This window comes from Tupaia chinensis, unplaced genomic scaffold (genome assembly GCF_000334495.1).
Source record: "Tupaia chinensis unplaced genomic scaffold, TupChi_1.0 Scaffold000288_2, whole genome shotgun sequence".
Classification (NCBI taxonomy): domain Eukaryota; kingdom Metazoa; phylum Chordata; class Mammalia; order Scandentia; family Tupaiidae; genus Tupaia; species Tupaia belangeri.
The window spans coordinates 3,435,837-3,455,216 of record NW_006159773.1 but is presented as its reverse complement, the minus strand read 5'-3'; the positions used below and the strand labels follow the sequence as shown (position 1 = coordinate 3,455,216).

The 19,380-nt window shown below is 40.5% G+C and overlaps 1 protein-coding gene across 1 annotated transcript in view; it reads right to left on the bottom strand.

Annotated features, from left to right (window-relative positions):
• Positions 1–19,380, bottom strand: part of CSPP1 (centrosome and spindle pole associated protein 1) — a 154,710-nt gene that overhangs the window by 1,217 nt on the left and 134,113 nt on the right. Inside the window, exons 26-30 of the mRNA XM_006150462.3 lie at positions 14,473–14,613; positions 12,544–12,590; positions 7,706–7,769; positions 3,859–3,968; positions 1,911–2,049 (exon numbers count right to left, since the gene is read on the bottom strand). Of these exons, the coding sequence (XP_006150524.1) occupies positions 1,911–2,049; positions 3,859–3,968; positions 7,706–7,769; positions 12,544–12,590; positions 14,473–14,613 (501 nt within the window). The remainder of the gene's footprint in view (positions 1–1,910; positions 2,050–3,858; positions 3,969–7,705; positions 7,770–12,543; positions 12,591–14,472; positions 14,614–19,380) is intronic.

Sequence of the window (19,380 nt, the reverse complement as noted above, 5' to 3'; positions counted from 1 at the left end):
AGCAAAGAGATATGTGCAGTTTAGTGAGCAATCAATCCTCATCGTACCAGAAAGTTCCTGTTTGAAAGGACAGTGTTAAAAAGTTTAGACATTGAAAACTTTTTGAAACAATAGATTCCTAAAATACTTTCTATACCTGTTAAAATTAATTTGGTCTATTGGTTCTAAAAGAAATTTAAAAAATACGTGATTTTAGCACACATTAAAAGAATATGCCTTTTAGCTAGAAAGACATCCTTTCTGATGGGTCCATATTTTCTCAAGTATGATAAGTACTGTCCCATCAGTTGACTGATAGTGTTTGGAGTGGAATTATCACTATCAGAACAGTACCTACCTTGAATGCTACCGATTATTATGAATATTGTTTTAAATTAACAAAGTATTAAAACTGATCAAAGGGAACCAGCAGTTAGCGTAATGGCTATGTCGCTGGACTCCCACGTAGTCGACCGCGGTTCGCGTCCCGGACCCGGTGGCTTAAAACTCACGCCGGGCGCATGTGCATGCGTGCCCAAGATCCCGGGAGGAGAATGGAGGAGAAGGGATTGCGGCGTGACCATCCCCCCTGGGGGGTGATTTCTCACTTTCTGTCTCTATGTCTCTGTCTGTCTGGCGAGCGCACGCGCCCTATAGTGAAAAAAAAAAAACCTCTCAAAAAAAAAAAAAAAACTGATCAAAAAATAATTTTACAAATATTGCTATTAGAAAACTATTGTAGGGCCATCAGGCAGCATGGTGATTGTGGAGCTGGATCCCACATATCCAACTGCAGTTCAAGTCCCAGAACCAGTGACTTGTAAAACACGTCAGGCATGTGTGCATGTGCCTAAGATCCCAAGAGGTAAATGGAGACAAAGGGATTGCTGTGTGGCCATCCTTCCGGGGTGGTTTCTCACTTTGTCTCTCTGGTGGGCACACACACCCTTATTAACAAAATCTTTAAAAATATATAATGTAGTTTAAAAGACTAAGGAGTATTGTCCAATAAACTACACTGCATTTCCTAAGCCAAACAATGCTACAGCTATCAGTAATACTTAGCCCAGTGACAACAGCATCAAAGAGAAAGGATGGGAAAGGACTGGAGGAGGACCTCATTAATCGGCCTGAGCTACTGTCCTGGCCTCAAGTGCTGGATCCATGGTAAGCTTTAGCCTGCAAGTCACCAAAGGCTGCTCATAACAAGATGAGCTTTTCTGACTTAGGAAAAGAAAATACTAACCTGAGGCTGTTTTGCTTTGCCCATCATACTTGAGGAAGCCAAGTAAAAAGTTAAACATTTTCTTTATAGTACTACAAATTTCTGAGGTTTTTGCTATAGGGTGCATGTATGTGCTCATCAGAAAGGGAGACATACAGAAAGCAAAAAATCACCCCCCCAGATGGGGAGGATGGCCATGCTGCAATCCCTTCTCCTCCACTCTCCTCTCTGGATCTTGAGTGCCCACACACACATGCCCAGCATGAACTTAAGTCACCAGGTCTGGGACTCAAACTGTGGTCCACTACATAGGAGTCCAGCGACACAGCCATTACGCCAACTGCTGGTCCCAAGAACTCAGTCTTAACATTTATTTCTGATAATCTCTCACTTCAGTAAGGGACTACTGCACCTTATTAATAAGCACTTTTCCCTTCTGAAAGCAAAGCCTGGATGTGTTTTATAAGCAAAAAACTACTCTGTTTAGAATCCACTCTAAAATAGGAACCCTCTGGTACACAGAATCTAATGGAAAATTAATCCTGATGTTTGATTTTGCTGGTTACTGGTTCCTAGAACATATAATTCAAAGGATTTCAAAACTTATTCCACCTACCCTTGAACCATGAGTGAAAAAACTTCCACATAAGCAAGCTTAAAGAGTTTTTACGAGACTTAATATAGGCCATTAAATTTAGACATTTACCTGTATTAACTGGTTTATTGTGAAGTTCATTCAGTCTTCGCATTCGTTCTTCATTTTTCATCCTAACTTGATCAATGTTTACACTGGATACGGATTTTAAAGAGAGACCATCTGGTGGCACATTAGGACGGCTGTTATCCTATAATTAGAAAACAGAACTTCAGAAATGGTCATTAATATAAAATAAATTTAGAATAAATCAGTGAATCAACATGGTCTTACTCATAATAAATGTACATTGTGATGAAATTATGGGGCATTTATATTCTGACTCCTAAGTCATTATTTGTGATGACATAAATCATGAAGCTTAGGGATTACAGTACACAAATGGACAAGAACTAAAATTGGAGCTAACATTGATGTCTAATACTATAAGCAAAAACTAAATGGGGACCAGCAGGTGGTGTGGTGAAGCCGCTGGACTTCCACGTGGCCAACTACGTTTCGAGTCCTAGACCCAACAGCTTGAAACTCATACTAAGCACATGTGCATGTATGCCCATCCTCCTGAGAGGAGAATAGAAAAGAAGTGATTGCAGTATGGCCATCCCTCCTGAGAGGGTGATCTCTCACTTTCACTCTCTCTGTGTCCAGCAAGCACACGTGTCCTATGGCAAAAAAATAAATAAATAAAGGGAGGGGGGAGGCCCTAAACAAAAACAAGTTAATCTTCTTGATGCTGAATTAGGCGGTGAATTCTTGAGATAAGACACCAAGACACCTAAGTGATAAGATTAAACTACATCAAAATTTTTTAAACCTTTATTCTTCAAAGGATACTATCAAAAAAGTGATCTACAGAACTGGAAAAAACGTTTACAAATCATATATCTGATATGAAACTTTGTAGCCAGAATGTATAAAGAACTCTTATGGGGCCAGCAGGTAGCATGGTGGTTAAGGTGTTCTCCTCCAAAAAAAACATATTTCTGCTTAATAAGTAAGTGAAAATATGTTCAACATCGTCGGGGGAAAATACAATTGGAAACCACAATGGCACTTCAGACTCAGTAGTGGCTATAATCAAAAGGACAGACGATAAGTATTGGCCAGGATGTTCATACATTGCTGGTAGGGATGTAAAATGGTGTGGTTGCTTTGTAAAACAGTGGCAGCTCCTCAGAATGCTAAATATAACACCAAAGAGTGACCATATAACTCAACAGTTCTACTAGCAGAAACTTGAGAGAAATGAACATATCAAAAACCTGCACATGGGGCCAGCAGGGCAGCACAGTGGTTAAGGTAGCTGAATCCCACATGGCTGACTGACTGCATGGTTACCTGGCAACTTGAAAAACACAGCAAGCATGTGTACATATGTGCACCAAATCTCAAGAATGAAGGAAAAGGGACAGTAGGGTAGCCATCTCCCTTGAGGGGCTGGGGGATTGCTTTCTCTCTTTACCTTCCTTTGCTCTCCAGTGAGCACAGGTGCCCAATCACAAACTATTAAATTTTTTTTTTAATTAAAAAAATATATACATACACACACACACACGAATGTTAATAGTGTATTTATAATAAGCTGTTATGGTAAAAACAACCCAATGTCTATCAGCTGGGTTGAACAGATAAAATGTACAATGAAATATTAAACAATAAGGAATCAAGTACTAACATGCTACAACATGACAACATTTGGAAAAAAAAAACAAAAAAAAAACAACAACAAAAAACAGTCACAAATGACCATTGATTTTAGGTACTCATTTATATGAAATGTCCAGAAAAGACACGTATACGGGCTGAAGTATATTAGTGATTGCCTAGGGCACGAAGTTACTGCCACTAAAACTGTAGATGTAATAATGTTAGGAACAGCAGCATCTACCATCATTTGTTGAGAGTGCCCTGCATACTTGGCTCAGGGCTAAATGTTCCCATTATCTAATTGGATATTCATGCTATCCATGGAAAAAAGAAAAAGGTATTTTATACATACCATGTCCTTTCCTTTCAATTTGTTCCTCCTGCGCTCCCTTGCAGAAGGCAGCTGTGATGGTGGAAGAACAGCATCATCTTCGATGGCAGGATATGTCTCACCATAAGCACCTAAAAGAGCCACACAGGGGAAAAGTCTTAAACTTACACCGTTTCAATTCTTTTGCCCAGAACTAAACCAAGAACCTGTTTTTACGTACTTTATTAGATAGTAAACCACCATGCAATTCACCCACTGTAAGAGTAGTTCAATTACTTCTAGTAAATTTCCAGAGTTCTGCATTCATTAGTACAATCCAGGACATTTCCATCACCTCCAACGGCTTCCTCATGCCCACTGGCCATCACTCCCCGCACCCACCTGCCCAGACTTAGGCAAACGCTGGTCTACTCTGCCTCAATGGATTTACCTGGATTTACCTAGCTCTAACGTAATTTTGTGTCTTTCATGTAGCATCATGTGTTGAGGTTCCAGGAGATTGTACCATGTATCATTAGTTCATTCCACTTTATTGCTATGTCATACTCTATCATATGGATTCATGACATTTTGTCCATGCATCCACCACTGGCCAACATTCACTAGTTGTTGGTGATTATGAATACTACTACTGTGAACATTCCTGTTTTACACATCTGTGTATGGATACATGTTTTCATTTCTTTAGGGTATATACCTACGAATGAAATTGCTGTATACTGTGATAACTGTCCAGAATTTTGAGGAACTATCAAACTTTTTAAGAGTGGTTGGGGACCTGCAGATGGAGTAATGGTTACATCGCTGGACTCCCATGAAGTTGACCTCGGTTTGAATCCCAGACCTGGCGGCTTAAACTCATGCTGGGCACATGTGCTTGCCAGCCCAAAAATCGAAGAGAAGGGATTATACTGTGGCCATCCCCCCAGCTGGGGGGGTGGTGATTTATCACTTTCTGTCTCTCTCTGTCTCTTCGGTGAACAAACACGCCCTATAGCAAAGCTCTCTCTCAAAAAAAAAGGAAAAAGAAAAAGAAAAAAAGAGTGATTGTACTTGGCCAGCTGTAACGGTGTGGCAGTAATGCACCGCCATGCAATGTTGAGAACATAAGACAAGGCTTCATGATGACAGTACAGTTAGTGATGATTTCTTGGATATGACACCAAAGCACAGGCAATAGGAGACATCATAAATTTAACTACATCAAAATAAAAAACTTATGTACATCAAATGACACAATTCAAAAGAGTGAAAAATGCAACCTACTATGCAGAAAACATTTGCAAATCATGTATCTGATAAAGAGTTGATACTCAGAATATATAATAAAGAACTCCTACAACTCAACAAAAAAACCTGAGTAAAAACTGGCAAAGGATTTGAACAGGTATTTCTTCAAAGGTGATATACATATGGCACAAGAAAAGATGTTCAACATCACTAATCATTATGAAGATGCAAGTGAAAACCATAATGAGACATCACCTCACACCATAAGGATGGCTATTACTAAAAAAAAACAAGTGTTGGCAAGGATGTAGAAAAATTAGAATTCTTGTGCAGTGCTTATAAACTGATGTAGCTGCTTTAGAAAAGAGGATGGCGATTCTTCAAACAAAAAAAAAGAAATACCATATGAAACAGCAATTCCACTGATATGCAAAAGAATGAAAACCAGTGCTTTTTTTTTTGGCGGGGGGGGGGGGGGGTGTGCCCACAGGGTGGGGACACTCACCAGAGAGATAAGAGAGACAGATAGTGAGAAATCAACCCGGGGGGCGGGGGGGATGGCCACACCACAATCCCTTCTCCTCCATTCTCTTCTTGGAATCTCGAGCATGCATGCTCATGCTCCCGACATGAGTTTAAGCCTCCGGGTCCAGGATTCAAACCATAGTCGACTACATGAGAGTCCAGCGACATAACCATTAAGCCATCTGGTGTTCCCGAAAGCAATGATTCTAGTAGATATTCATGCACGCATGTTCACAGAATGTTATTCACAATAGCCAAAAGGTGGAAAGAAGCGATGTGTGTATCAACAGATGATGAACAAAATATGTTACAAACATACAATGGAATATTATTCAGCCTTAAAAAGAGAGAGGATGGAATCTAACACACGCTACAACATGAGTGAACCTTGAAGACGTGTTAAGTGAAATAATCCAGTCATAAAAGGGCAAATACTGAATGATTCCATTTACATTAGGTCCCAGAGTAATCACCTTGAAAAGTAGAATGGTGGTCATTAAAGGCTAGCGGAATCGGGGTAGGGAATTATTGTTTTATATAAAGATAAAGAGTTCTGGAGATGGATAGTGATAATGGCTTCACAGTAATAATGCAAATGTCCTTACTAACATTCAAGTATACACTTTAAAATAGTTAAGGTCATAAATTTTACATTTTAGTATTTAATAATTGTAAAAACTTATTTAAAATAAAAATACATTTGAAACCACCAGCATTACATTCATTAGAGCAGCAGTAACACCCACATAATGATGGGACATCTGTAGTGCCATCGTTAACCAGACTGCTTTATCTCTGGCTTATGTAATTTCATGAAATATCCAAGACCCTGAGTGGCCCAGACTGTGATCATCGCTAGGTAAAACAGGTCACACTTCCCTGATGCCTCCATGGGCAAGCTCTCTGTTTCTTGTCTTTTCTCACTCTCTCCAGGGCAACTTCCTTGGGAAGAAAAAACTCATTAAAAAATACTAAGACAGAAATATAACTTAATTTGAAATTTCTGTCATATGAAAATCTATAGCAATTGGCATGGAATGCAACTAATATGTGTAAGAGATAATGCCGCTGATGGTCCTAAGATAGCAGAAGTGCTACGATCAGAGACTGATCATAAATACAAAGATATATTATTAAAAGATCCCATGACACCTTTGCATATCTTCTAAGACTAAATATGCCTATAACTTTTCTAATAGAAATATTTTTAAGATAACTGTAAATTCACACACAGTTTTAAGAAATATTAGAGATCTCTCCTACACTTTGCTCAATTTCCAATGGTAACATTTTGCAAAACTGCAATCCCTCAACTAGGATATAGATACTGATGCAACCCACCAATCTTAATCAAGTTTCCCAGTTTACTTGTACTCGTGTGTGTGTGTGTATGTGTGTGTGTAGTAAGTTCTATATTGTTTTATTGACTGTTTACATCTTTGTAGGCTTGGGTTATGGGCGTGGATACAGTCTCAGAACCATGTTTCTCTTTGATAACTACATATACTTCTCCCTCCCTCTCAGTCCCTGGCCCTAACCCTGGTCAACTACTAGTCTGGTTTCAGTTTCTCAATTTCATCATTTGAAAAATGTTATATAAGTGGAATTACACGGTTTGCAACTTATTGAGGTTGGCTTTATTTTTTTCTCTTTGCTCACCATATTTCCCTTAACAGCCATCCAAGTTGTTGCACGTCCCTTCTTACTGCTAAGTAATTCCAAGAGGTAACAGAGTTCCTTTAACCATTCACCTGCTAAAGGACATCTGGGCTGATTTTGTTTCTGGCTCTTAAAGTCATCATGGACATTAATGTACAAGTTTTTGTATGAACTATTCTTAGACCTTTTGAAAATTTTAGTAATTCAGAAACAGAATATTTTCTACCACTTTGCACAACAAAAAGTATAGTACTGGTTTTATGAATATGGAGAAGGGCAAATCTTCAACAAGGTCTGTGGAAAAATGAAATTTATTTTAGTGCAAACAATTTTGAAATTCATGCATAATTTTCTCATAATATGTATTTCCCACAAACTTTTTGAAGACCCTCTTCATAAATACTGTTTAATGTTAAATAATATAGCAACAGTAAATTAAAATAAATACACTTACCAATAAAAGCACTATCAGATTCCAGCAATGAGTTTTTCAAGAAATCATTGGTTTCATCTCTGAGCTAAAAGAAACACCGTATCTTCATGATTACTTTTTTATTAGTCTAATGTGGAAAACAACAAATCTGTACTAAGAGGCACAAGTTTCTGTACTGTCCCCCCCTATAAAAAAGAAGATGGGGAAAAGCAGGGCTGACTACTTCCCGCCTGTACCACATTCCAGTGCCCAGGAAATACTGGAGAGGCGTAGCTCCTACCAGACAGTGAGGGCAGCAGCAGGACTTGCTTCCTCCTGCCTAGAGTCTGGCAAGTGAGGACATTTATTCACCAACTCTACTCCTTCCTGCCCCCTTGTGGTTGGATCATATTATATACTGCTCATAAAGGAATGATCCCAACCGAGCATGGAAAGTTCTTAAACCACTTCTGAGATTCAGTATGTCCCCCATCTAGAAACTAGAAATACAAAGATGCATTAAGAGTTTCTGCTCTGGAGTAGATCACAGTTCCATGGCAAAGAGACAAGACGTCTGTCATGATGATCTAGCACACATATATAGTAGATATATAGTGGCTATAGAGTAGGAAGAAATACGCTGCAGTTGGGCTTTTTCATGGGTTATCAAATGAGAGGTGAAAAATTTACATATAGAGAATCTTACAGTATAGCATCACCTTGTTTGTCAGAGGACCTAAAGTCACCCAATAATGCGCCCTGCAGTTCGCCACTAGATTTATGGGCTTTTCTAGAACACTTCAGTGAAGAGTCCATTAAAATTTTGTTTTTTCTTAAAAGGTTTTTGTCCTGGGTGCATGCACTTGTCAGAGAAAGACAGAGACAGTGAGAGGGAAAATGAGAAATCACCCCCTGGGGGGATGAATGGCCATGCCACAATCCCTTCTCCATTCTCCTGGGCTCTTGGGTGCACATGCACTGGCATGATTTTTCAAGCCACCCAATGCAGGACTCGAACCATGGTCAACCATGTACAGTCCAGTGATATAACTGCTATGCCATCTGCTGGCTCAAGTGCATTCATTTTAAAGGCGACAAATCCCACCGATACACAGCCTTCATTATCAAACAGTTCTTTTACACCAAACCAAATTTTCCTATAAAATATACTGAATTTAATCTGTTTATTTGTTTTTAGGTTTTTGCTATAGGGCACATGTACACTCCCTGGAGAGAGACAGAGAAAGGGAAAGTGCTGACTAACCCTTTGAGGGAAGATAGCCACACGGAAATCTCCCCTCCTCCATTCTTTTGCTGGGATCTTGGGCACATGCACACACACATCGAGTGTGATCTTCAAGCCAAACAGGTCCAGGACTCTAACAGCGGTCAGCTATGTGGGAGTCTGGTCCTTTAACCACCATGCTACCTGCTAGCCTCTGATTTAAAGATTCTTCATTTTTAAGATTTTTGCCATGTTGGCTAAAATCATGCTGACACATGCACTCATCAGAGATACAGTGAGAGGGAAAGTGAGAAATCGCCCCCAACAAGGACAGCCACTCCACGATCCCTTCGCCTCCCCTTTCTCCTCCTGGAATTTTGGGCACATGTGCTCACGTGCTAGTGTGGTTTTCAAGCAACCACATCTGGGACTCAGACCACAGTTGGCCATGTGGGAGTGCAGCGCCTTAACCACCAAATTACCTGTGGTTCTCCCCTCCCCCAATTTAATCTTTTTAAATTACTAGCCATTGAATCTCTTCTTTCTAGCAATAATGGAAAAAAATCATCATGGCTCTGAGCCAGCTCTTCTTAGCCCTCACACATATTGCCAACCTCTGCAACGACGTTTGTGGCATGACTGCAAGAGTGACTAAATTCCACCTAAGCCAGGTGTCAGGAAGATCAGAAGCCCAAGATTGATTCACTTTTTTATAAAATCCATAATAAACTTGGCTTATACTGACATTCTACTATGCAAAACCTGCTGTAATTAACCCAGGATTTTAACCAAAAACTCCTACATACCGAATTTTAGTGTCTTCACCATGAAATATTAAAGCTACATATGGAGAGATCTGGTAACTTGCAAAGTCTTCCCAATTAAGTGTCAAGACGTGTCTGACCACGTGGTCTGGGGACACATAGGAGCTCAGGGGTCAGGCCTGGCTACAACCAGTTTATTGGTTGGCTGACCCTAGCAAGTTAATAAGCCGTTAAGTATCAGTTTTCTCTTATGCAAAAGAGGATTGAGCGTACCTTGCTGTGAAATTTAGAACAAATAAATGTCAAGCATCCCACACAGGCAGAGTGTGGTCAATAAATGGCAGACATTACCAACATCCTGGTCTCATCAAAACTATGCACCAACAACTACTAATTTGAAACCCTGGGCAAGTAAGAGTCTAGCTGATCCTTACTTTCATAATTTCAAAATGGGGAAAGTACTACCTGTATCCTAAAGGTGCTACGAAGATCCAATTGTATTTCCACCCTTTGTTTTCTCCCCCTGCTCCCTCGTGTATACTTGCCAGTGGAGAACTGCCTGATAGGCATTTCCATCTCGTCTAAACTGAAGTTCCCAGCCTGCTCCCTGACACCACACTTTCTCCTGCTTCACTTGCGTCAACAGAAGTACTACCTGTATCCTAAAGGTGCTACGAAGATCCAATTGTATTTCCACCCTTTGTTTTCTCCCCCTGCTCCCTCGTGTATACTTGCCAGTGGAGAACTGCCTGATAGGCATTTCCATCTCGTCTAAACTGAAGTTCACTTCCGTCAACAGCAATGCCTGTGAACAGCCAGGAAGTCCACCTTGGACTTCTCTCATATTCTACCTCAATATACTGAAAATGCTCTTGGCTCTCCCTTGAAATAAATCCACCTCTGACCACTTCTGCTGCTCTCGCTGGGTCTAAGTCAGCTTAGCTCTAGCCTAGATTACTGCAACAGTCTCCCGTTCCTCCCGGTGTATTCTCCATGCACGGCAGGGAGTGAGTGAAAACATGAAAAAGATCCTGTCACTCCTCCCCTCAAAGATGGCAAGTGTCTCGTCAGTCTCGCCTGTTGCCTCTGCTCCATTTGCCCCTACTCACCTTTGTTTGGGGGCCTCCCCCTCAGCATGTCACTCCTCCTAGCATGTATCAGCCGACTCCTGCCAGAGGCTCTGCCTGAATCTTCCCCAGATGTTCCCTCGGTATCTCCCATGGCCACTCCCTGGTGCCCTTTATTCAAATGTTGCCTACTCAGTGATGGCCCATGCCCACTGCATTTCAAACTGTAGCCCCCCACCCTTACCCTTCTTTCTCTATCATGTTCCCACAGCACCATTTAACCTACTACAGGTTAACTATAGGTTTGCTTGCCGCCTCTCCCTCATTGAAAATGTAGGCCCTCAGAGGGCCAGGAGTTTTGTACGTTTTGTTTACTCCTGTTTCTGGTGCATACAAAGCACCTAATAAATATTTAATAAAGATGGCTCACCCCTTCTGCTTTTCAGTCTTTCACAAATGTCACCTCCTCAGAGTGAGTGAGTTACCACTTATGACCCCTGACCTTGCTTATTTCCTTTAGGCCTCACTGTTACCTACATGATCAATTCTACTTCCACTAGTGCTAACATCAATGACAGCAAACACGTCACTGCGCTCACTATGGGGCCAAGTCCTATTTTGGGCTTTTAATAAATTATCTCAAAACCCCACAGCCACCTTTGAGCTAGTATTATTTATCAAGTGGAATCGGCAGTTGGCGTAATGGCTATGTCACTGAACTCCCACGTAGACAACCATGGTTCGAGTCCCAGACCTGGTGGCTTAAACGTATGCTGGACGCATGTGTGTGCGTGCCCAAGATCCTGAGAAAAGAAGGGATTGTGGCATGGCCATCCCCCCAGGGGGTGATTTCTCACTTTCTGTCTCTCTCTTTCTCTCTCTGGCAAGTGCGCTCACCCTATAGCAAAAACCTCTCTAAATATAAATAAAAAAATATTTATCAAGTAAACATTTACACAGAAGTTATTATATGCCAGGTCTATTTCTAAGTGTCTTTCAATTTATTTTTTTTCACCAGAGGGCACATATATTCACTGGAGAAAGGTAGAGAAAGCGAGAAGCATGCCCCCCTACTCCACTCTGGGGCATGGTCACCACAATCCCTTCTCCATCTCTTCTTTCAGGATTTTGGGCACATATACATGTGCCCAGTGTGATTGTCAAACCATCAGGTCCAGGACTCAAACCACACAGTTAGCCATGCGGAACCTGGCTGCCTAAACCACACCACTGGCTGGCCCCACAGAGAGTAACTCTTATAGCCACTCAGAGCTAAGTACTGGTATCCTCACTTTACAGATTAGGAAAGTAAGACAAAGAGAGATTAAAAACTTGCCCTAAGTCAGCTAGAAAAAGAGAGTAACTTGAATAGCCTAGTGCTGGAATTTTGTTCTTAGTTATTACAATAGGTTTTCTTTACAAATACTAACACTTCTCTAACTACTCACTACACTGATTTAAATACTTTCTTAACTCAATATTCCTGAAGAATTTAAAAGCGGGAATACTCATCATATTCTTAAGTTTTTATCCCCCAAAATCCAACTTGAAAAATTTTAAATAATGGGCCAGCAGGTGGCATGGAGGTTAAGTCACTGCTTCCCACATGGCCAACTCCATGGTTCGAGTCTCAGACCCAGCAGCTTGAAAAGCCATACTGGGCATATGTTTTGGTATGGCCCAAATCCCCAGGGAAGAATGGAGAAGAGATCGCAGCAAGGCCGTCCCCAGGGGCAGCGATTTCTCATTTTCCCTGTCTATCTCCAGTGAGCACATGCACCCTATGGCAAAGAGAAAAAAGAAAAATTAGAACTGGCTGCTTACCATTCTGCGTTCTCGAACTTTAGCATGTGGAACAGCGTCTAAGTCAACTGTTGCCAATAGAGAACAAAAAGAGAGGTTAGAAAATATTTAATAATATTTAAAAATATTTAGAATATGTTTTATGACTAGCTCTTGAGTAGAAACTACTTTTCAACTACCACACTTGAAAAGAATTTTAGGTACTACTTGCTTATTAGTAAATATTACCCTACATACATTCTGGTTGGATAAAACTCTTCTATTTGAATTAATGAATATAAAATAGAATCACTGTGATGCCCAGAGAAAGAAAAATGACTGATAGAATTTTTTTTTTACCATCTTCTGTCATATTTCTGCCATCTGTGTAGAAAATTGTAATTGGATTTAGATGGACGTGAAGTAAGCTGAATTCTAGGTCTCTACTGCTAGGGACAAAGACTTTGGATTAGCCATTCCAAAGCATATCTAATTTGTTCAGACTTTCAGTATATTTCCCTAAGTAGTGGATTTTGTCCTTCTAAGATACTATCTGCATTTGGGAATAAACAGTCTACCGATTTTATAGCCTGTATTCCTTTTCCAAAAATTGTGTATCCGCACTTGTGACTGTTCACAGTCAGGCCACATTCTTATGAATTACAACGTCACAGTGTTTGCTGGAAGTTGCAGGTGGCTGCTGTGGGGGTGGATGCCCCCAAAGCTAAAATGCACTGCATGTGCCTGGGACTACACTGAGGCTAACCAGTTTAAGATGCTAAGATATCACAAGTTTAGATCATCATTTGAGGCTTCCAGAGACAAATACCAAGCTGGGTGGAAAGGTTGAAGAGTTCCTCTCTCTTATTCATATGCCTAACTACTTATCACAGAACTTGTGTTATTCTGCTGCCACAAGAGTGATCTATGTAAGACTGTTAAAAATTCTGTCCCAGATGAAGGAAAACTGGTCCCTGTACAAATACTTACCAGTGTCTTGACCTGCGATCTGGCCTATAGTGTTGCCTCACTGACTTCTGTGATGTTGTCTCTTGAGGTCAGAAAAGCATCCTGAGTCTATGAAACAGACCAGCCTGCCCAGGTAGAGTCTTAAATTTTCCTAAAAATAACTAGCAGGACCATCCCTCCCATTCTTGTGATCTGATTGATTGTGTTTCAGGGCTCATTTTCCACAGTCAGCCTCCATGGCCTGGCAGCTGGAAAAGCTGACAAGATACAGATGTGAGGGCCTGCAGTACACCTGGGTATCAAAAGGCCCATCAACACTTCTGAGCTCCACTTTGACTCTAGGTGCCTCTCCACTCCTACCTCCAGGTTCATATTCCCATGAAAGTGAAGACTTCTCTACTGAATATTCATCACCCTTGTGCATAAATAGCACGTAGCTTCTCCGATAGAGTTTAAGCGCCTGAGCCTATTTCATTCATCACTATTTTCCCTGGATATTACAGGACAGTACCTGCGCTCATAGGAGGTGCTCAGTAAGTATCTGTTGATTGGCTGATTATACAAAAGCATACTCATAGCCAAGCCTTATGTTTTGCAGACTTTACGCCACACCAACACTTAAACACAATGCCTCTCCACCCCATCCCATCCCACCCCCACAGCAGAAGATGCTCCAGAGGTCACTGGCATGCCCAGTAATCTTTCCTTGGGTTCCTAGTTCCTAAGCAAATGTCACCTGTTTGGTCACAATACTCAATTCTCCATCTACACAGAATGATAGGCCCCTCTTATGCATAGACACACGACACCAGCAGAACCAGTCAGTGCCCTCTCTGGGACTTGTCTTTTTCTACAGGGACTATAGGCCAAAAGGCCCTTGTGAGCACAGAGCTGCTGGTGCAGAGGCCTGCCCAGCACTGAAATCAATACAAGAGGTGGAGAAGGCCGGCAGAAGAGCAAGTCACTGATACTTTTAAATAGTAACGGATTTATTTCCCATACCTTTGGCACCTTCCTGCATTTTCATTCTATTCAGCTTCTTCTGCTGCTCTCTTAGCAGGGCCTGCTGCTGAATCTCTAAGGTGTGATGATCTCTTGGAGGATCTGGGTACATAAATTTCAGGTCAACTCGTGTTTCTGAATCTGGTACAAGAAAAACAAGTTACATAACTAAGCTAACTCTTGTTTACAAATGAGATTTTATGAAACTTAACTCTAAGCAACATATGAATAATCGTATTTCAAAATCAAGGAACAAGATAGATAGTGAGACATCACCAAAGCTTCAAAAGACACTGGAAATGCTGTGGAACTAAAGAACACAAACTTGATGTTCTTTTTATTTTTCACAAACTTAAAACATTACAAAGCCCTCAGGACAAGAAGTAGGTTGTGGATGGTGCAGTCTCTACCTTTCTCACTCAAGATGCCCCCTAGAACACAGAGCAGTGCAGCTGAGAACAGGCACAACCAAAGTGCTGAGTTTTTTGGCTATGACTCAAGCAGTTGCAACACTATTATCACAGCTGATCCCTAAAATTTACTAGAAAAAATGATGTTATTGCTCAATTAACATTTCAGCCCTTGAAAACATCATGTGGAAAGCAAGATAAATGTAGACTGATTGGAATTTTGGAAGAGATGTCATTACTAGAAAAAAACAAAGGGCTAAGAATTCACCTACAATTTTATGAATATTGATCACAATGAAAATGTTAAATATTAATTTTTACATCTTGAGAATAAAAATACAATTCACATATATAAAAAGCTTTGAAATAGTATTCCATTTGGCTTACTAATTATATAGCTGATCCTCAATATATGAAAAGCTGTTTAATCAGAAATTATCAATAGGGACCAGTAGATGGTGTAATGGTTACATAACTGAACTCCCATGTAGTCGACCACAGTTCACGTCATGGCTTTTTAAAAACTCACACTGACTGAGCACACGCATGTGTGTGCCCAAGATCCCAAGAGGAGAATGGAGGAGAAGGAACTGTGGCATGGCCATTCCCCGCTGTCCCAAGGGGAGGTTTCCTCCCTTTAAGTCTGTCTCTCTGGTGAGCACACACGCAAAAATCTCTCTTAAAAAGAAACAAACAGAAATTATCAATAGAATAAGATAATGAAAATAGGAGACATCTTCTATATCTAAGAATTAGAACATGGTTGAGAGCAAAGTTAACAGAAGAGGCTCTAGATATATGAACTTGGGTTGGACCCTGGCTCCATCTCTTTCAGACTGTCGTCTCTACACACACACACACACACACACACACACACACACACACACACACAAGCAATACCAACAACCAACTTACAGGCCAAATGAGGACCAGATGTGGTAACACAAGGAAATGAACAGCCCAGTTCTATGGCTTTAATCTTGTTAGTATCAAGACCTTTTTACACTATTTAAAATGGAGTGTTCCAAAGAGCTTTTATGAATGTATCATATATATACATACAACATGTATATATTTGGCATTTTAGAAATTAAACTAAGAAACCTTTAAAGCATGAGAATATATAAGCGTACATTCTTTCAGCTTCAGAAAGATGAAGTCCTCACACAGACAGCCTCTGAAAAACATGTATATACATGAAAGAATAAAAACAAAAAAGACAAATAATGTCTTAGTTTAGAAATAACTTCATGGGTTTCCAGACCCACTGGCTTAACACAATATTTGGTGGAGAATAAGTCATCAATAAATGATAGTGTAAAAAAAAATTGAAGTATATATATTTCATGATGCATGTAAATCTAAGAGGAAAAAAATGAGAAAATGCAATAAATAACATAATGATATCCTTTTCTACCTCATTTTTGTTTTCATTATGTTCAGAAAGAAGACTAGAAAATATCCAAAATTTCATGGAGTTTCTTTTTCTCTTTTCTTTTCTTTTCTTTCTTTTTTTTTTTTTTTGAGAGGTTTCCACTTCAGGGCATGTGCGCTCGCCAGAAAAACAGAAAGCGACAGAGAGACAGAAAGCGAGAAATCACTCCCCAGGGGAGATGGCCACGCCACAATCCCTTCTCCTCCATTCTCCTCTCGGGATCTTGGGTACACACACACACACGCACCCAGCGTGAGTTTAAGCCACTGGGTCCAGGACTTGAATCGCAGTCGACTACATGGGAGTCTAGCAACATAGACATTACGCTAACTGCTGGTCCCATGGTGTTTCATATAGAAGGTTTGCTTAAAGCAATTTTTCCTTGTCTTCTGGTATTCAAGGTTTTTTTGTTTGTTGGTTGGTTTTTTGGTTTTTGGTTTTTTGGGGTTTTTGGGGTTTTTTTTTGCTATAATAAATAGATTATTACAGGACCAGTAGATGGTGTAATGGTTGTCACTGGACCATCCCACATAGTCAACCATGGTTCAAGCCTGGACACAGTGGCTTAAAACTCACGCTGGGTGCATGTGTGTGCGTACCCAAAACCCTGGGAGGAAAAAAGACTGCGGTATGCCACTGTGGTTAAGGTGCTAGACTCCCATATGGCCTATGTAGTTTGATTTCCGGATCTGGTGGCTCGCTTTCTCACATCCTCTTTCTCTCTCTCCCCATCCCCACCCCCCAGATCTGGTGGCTTACTTTCTCATTTTCTTTCTTTCTCTCTCTCTCTTCAAATTAAAAAGTAATAACAACAAATAAAATTTAATAAAATAATTCTTTAAAAAATTAAATAAATATATTGATATTATTGGGTTATCAGGAAAGTCATGACTCATTTTTACATAGAAAAACACAGAAAAATTTGTCATGACTTCCCAGTGACCTAATTTTTTAAAAAATAAAAGTGGTTTTAATCTCCAGAAGGTGGCATGGAGATTAAGGCAGCTGGATCCCATGTGGCTGAGTGAGTGGTCTGAGTCCCAAACCTGGGGACTAGAAAACATGCTAGGTACATTTATGTGCATACCCAAAACCCAGAGAGAATGGAGAAGATATTGTGACATGGCCATTTCCATGGACTTTTCCTCACTGTCCTTTCTCTACATCTCTCTCCAGATAGCACATGTGCCCTACAGCAAACTAAAAACAAGAAGTAAAACTTAAAATCTACATTTTCTGGCAAAGATCATCCGGCCATACACAGCAATTTATCTCTTCTGCTCCAACACCTGCTCTGAACATTCTCCTAAAAAAAAAGCTGCAAATAACATATTTTGGTTCCTCTACACAGTTTCAGTCTCCGGGGTCACATACTTTGGCAATCCTGTGTCCTTAAGCTTTCTCTCCATTCCCTCTCCATAGCTGCATCAAATCTTTTCTCAACTGTCTTCCCTCAAATCCCCCAGACTTCCTTCTGCCTAGTCAGGGACCCTGCTCTCTTCAATAATTATTGCCTCCCAGCAGGTCCTTCCGCCCGGGATCTTTGGGCATCTGCACCCCTCCTCTCTAGACTTCAGGTTGGTTCCCTAGGACTTGATGAACTCGCACCTCCCGACCCCATCTGCAAACCAGATTGAGCCAGCCAGGAGTTCCGGACACCAGGCTGCCTGTGTCTGCAGGCCCTTCCACCCGGGACCTACGCGCATCCTCTGGTCCCTTCCCAACGTGCCTTTGGACTCTCTGAATTTTAGTGTTTTAAATAGTGCACAGCCTGCAACATGCGCCACACTATTTTTATTTGTTTTGCTTTTCTTTGCTCTTGAGGTGTTGCTTATTAGGTCAGTTGGCGGTTCACCACTCCTTAGAACCAGGGAAGACTTTGGGTCACCCAGGACCAGTGACAACAGTACATGGCACTGGTGAGCAACAAGTAGGTCCACCATAAGAAAAATCATCAATTTTCTAATCCTGTACACCTCTTAACACTCAGAGATACCTTCAATAAGTTAGGAAGCAACATATAGATCACCTGATGACTAGGAACAATTGCAGAGGCTCAAGAAGTATGAGCAACCAACAAAAGGCCTCTCCCCCAAAGGAAATCATCAAGCCTACATCACCCACAGTCAATACAATGGACGTTGTGGACATGTCTGATAAGGAATTCAAAATAATTTGTCATGACCAAACTAACTGAGATGGATAAGAGACAAGGAGCTCCAGGAGATGAGGAAGTCCTATCATGATTTGAAAGAAGAAATAGATACCTTAAACAAGAACCAGATGGAACTTCTAGGGTTAAAGAATGTGATACAGGAAATCAGAACCTCTCTTGAAATTATTAAAAGTAGATTAGATCAGGCAGAAGATTGAATCTAATGTACAAGACAAAACATCTGACCTAGAAAAAAGTATCAAGAAGATTGAGAAAACAACCATGAAAAATGAGGATAATATACGAGGAGTACTGGATACCATCAAGCGCCCTAACATCTGGATAATTGGTATCCCAGAAGAGGAAAAAAAATAATAAGGGCCTAGATAATTTATTCCATGAAATCCTGGAAGAAAACTTTCCAAATATAGAAAGGCATTCAAATATCCAGACCCAAGAAATACATAGGACCCCAAATAGAATCAAAACAAGAAGATCCGCTCCTAGGCACATCATAGCCAGACTGGCAAAACAATGACAAAGACCAGATACTAAAATTGGTACTTTTTCTGACTGTGCTTAGGGGATTTTGTACCCAAATATTATTCTGGTCAGGAGCGATTTAGAGAAGAGTGGTATTACTGGTTACTGTTGCTAACATTTATCGACTATACGTTATGTGCCAGGGCCTCTACTAGACAATTTGACATGATCATTTCCTTTAACCCTCATAAGGATCCCATAAGCTAGCTACCATTTCTAACCTGTTTTACAGACAAGGAGACTGAGCTTTAGCGAGGTGAAATAACTTTCCTAAAAGAGTAGGCTTTTGATTTTTAAAATTATTATATTTAACTTATTTACTTTATTTATTTTAATTTGACCAGAGAGGGACAGAGTGAGAGAGA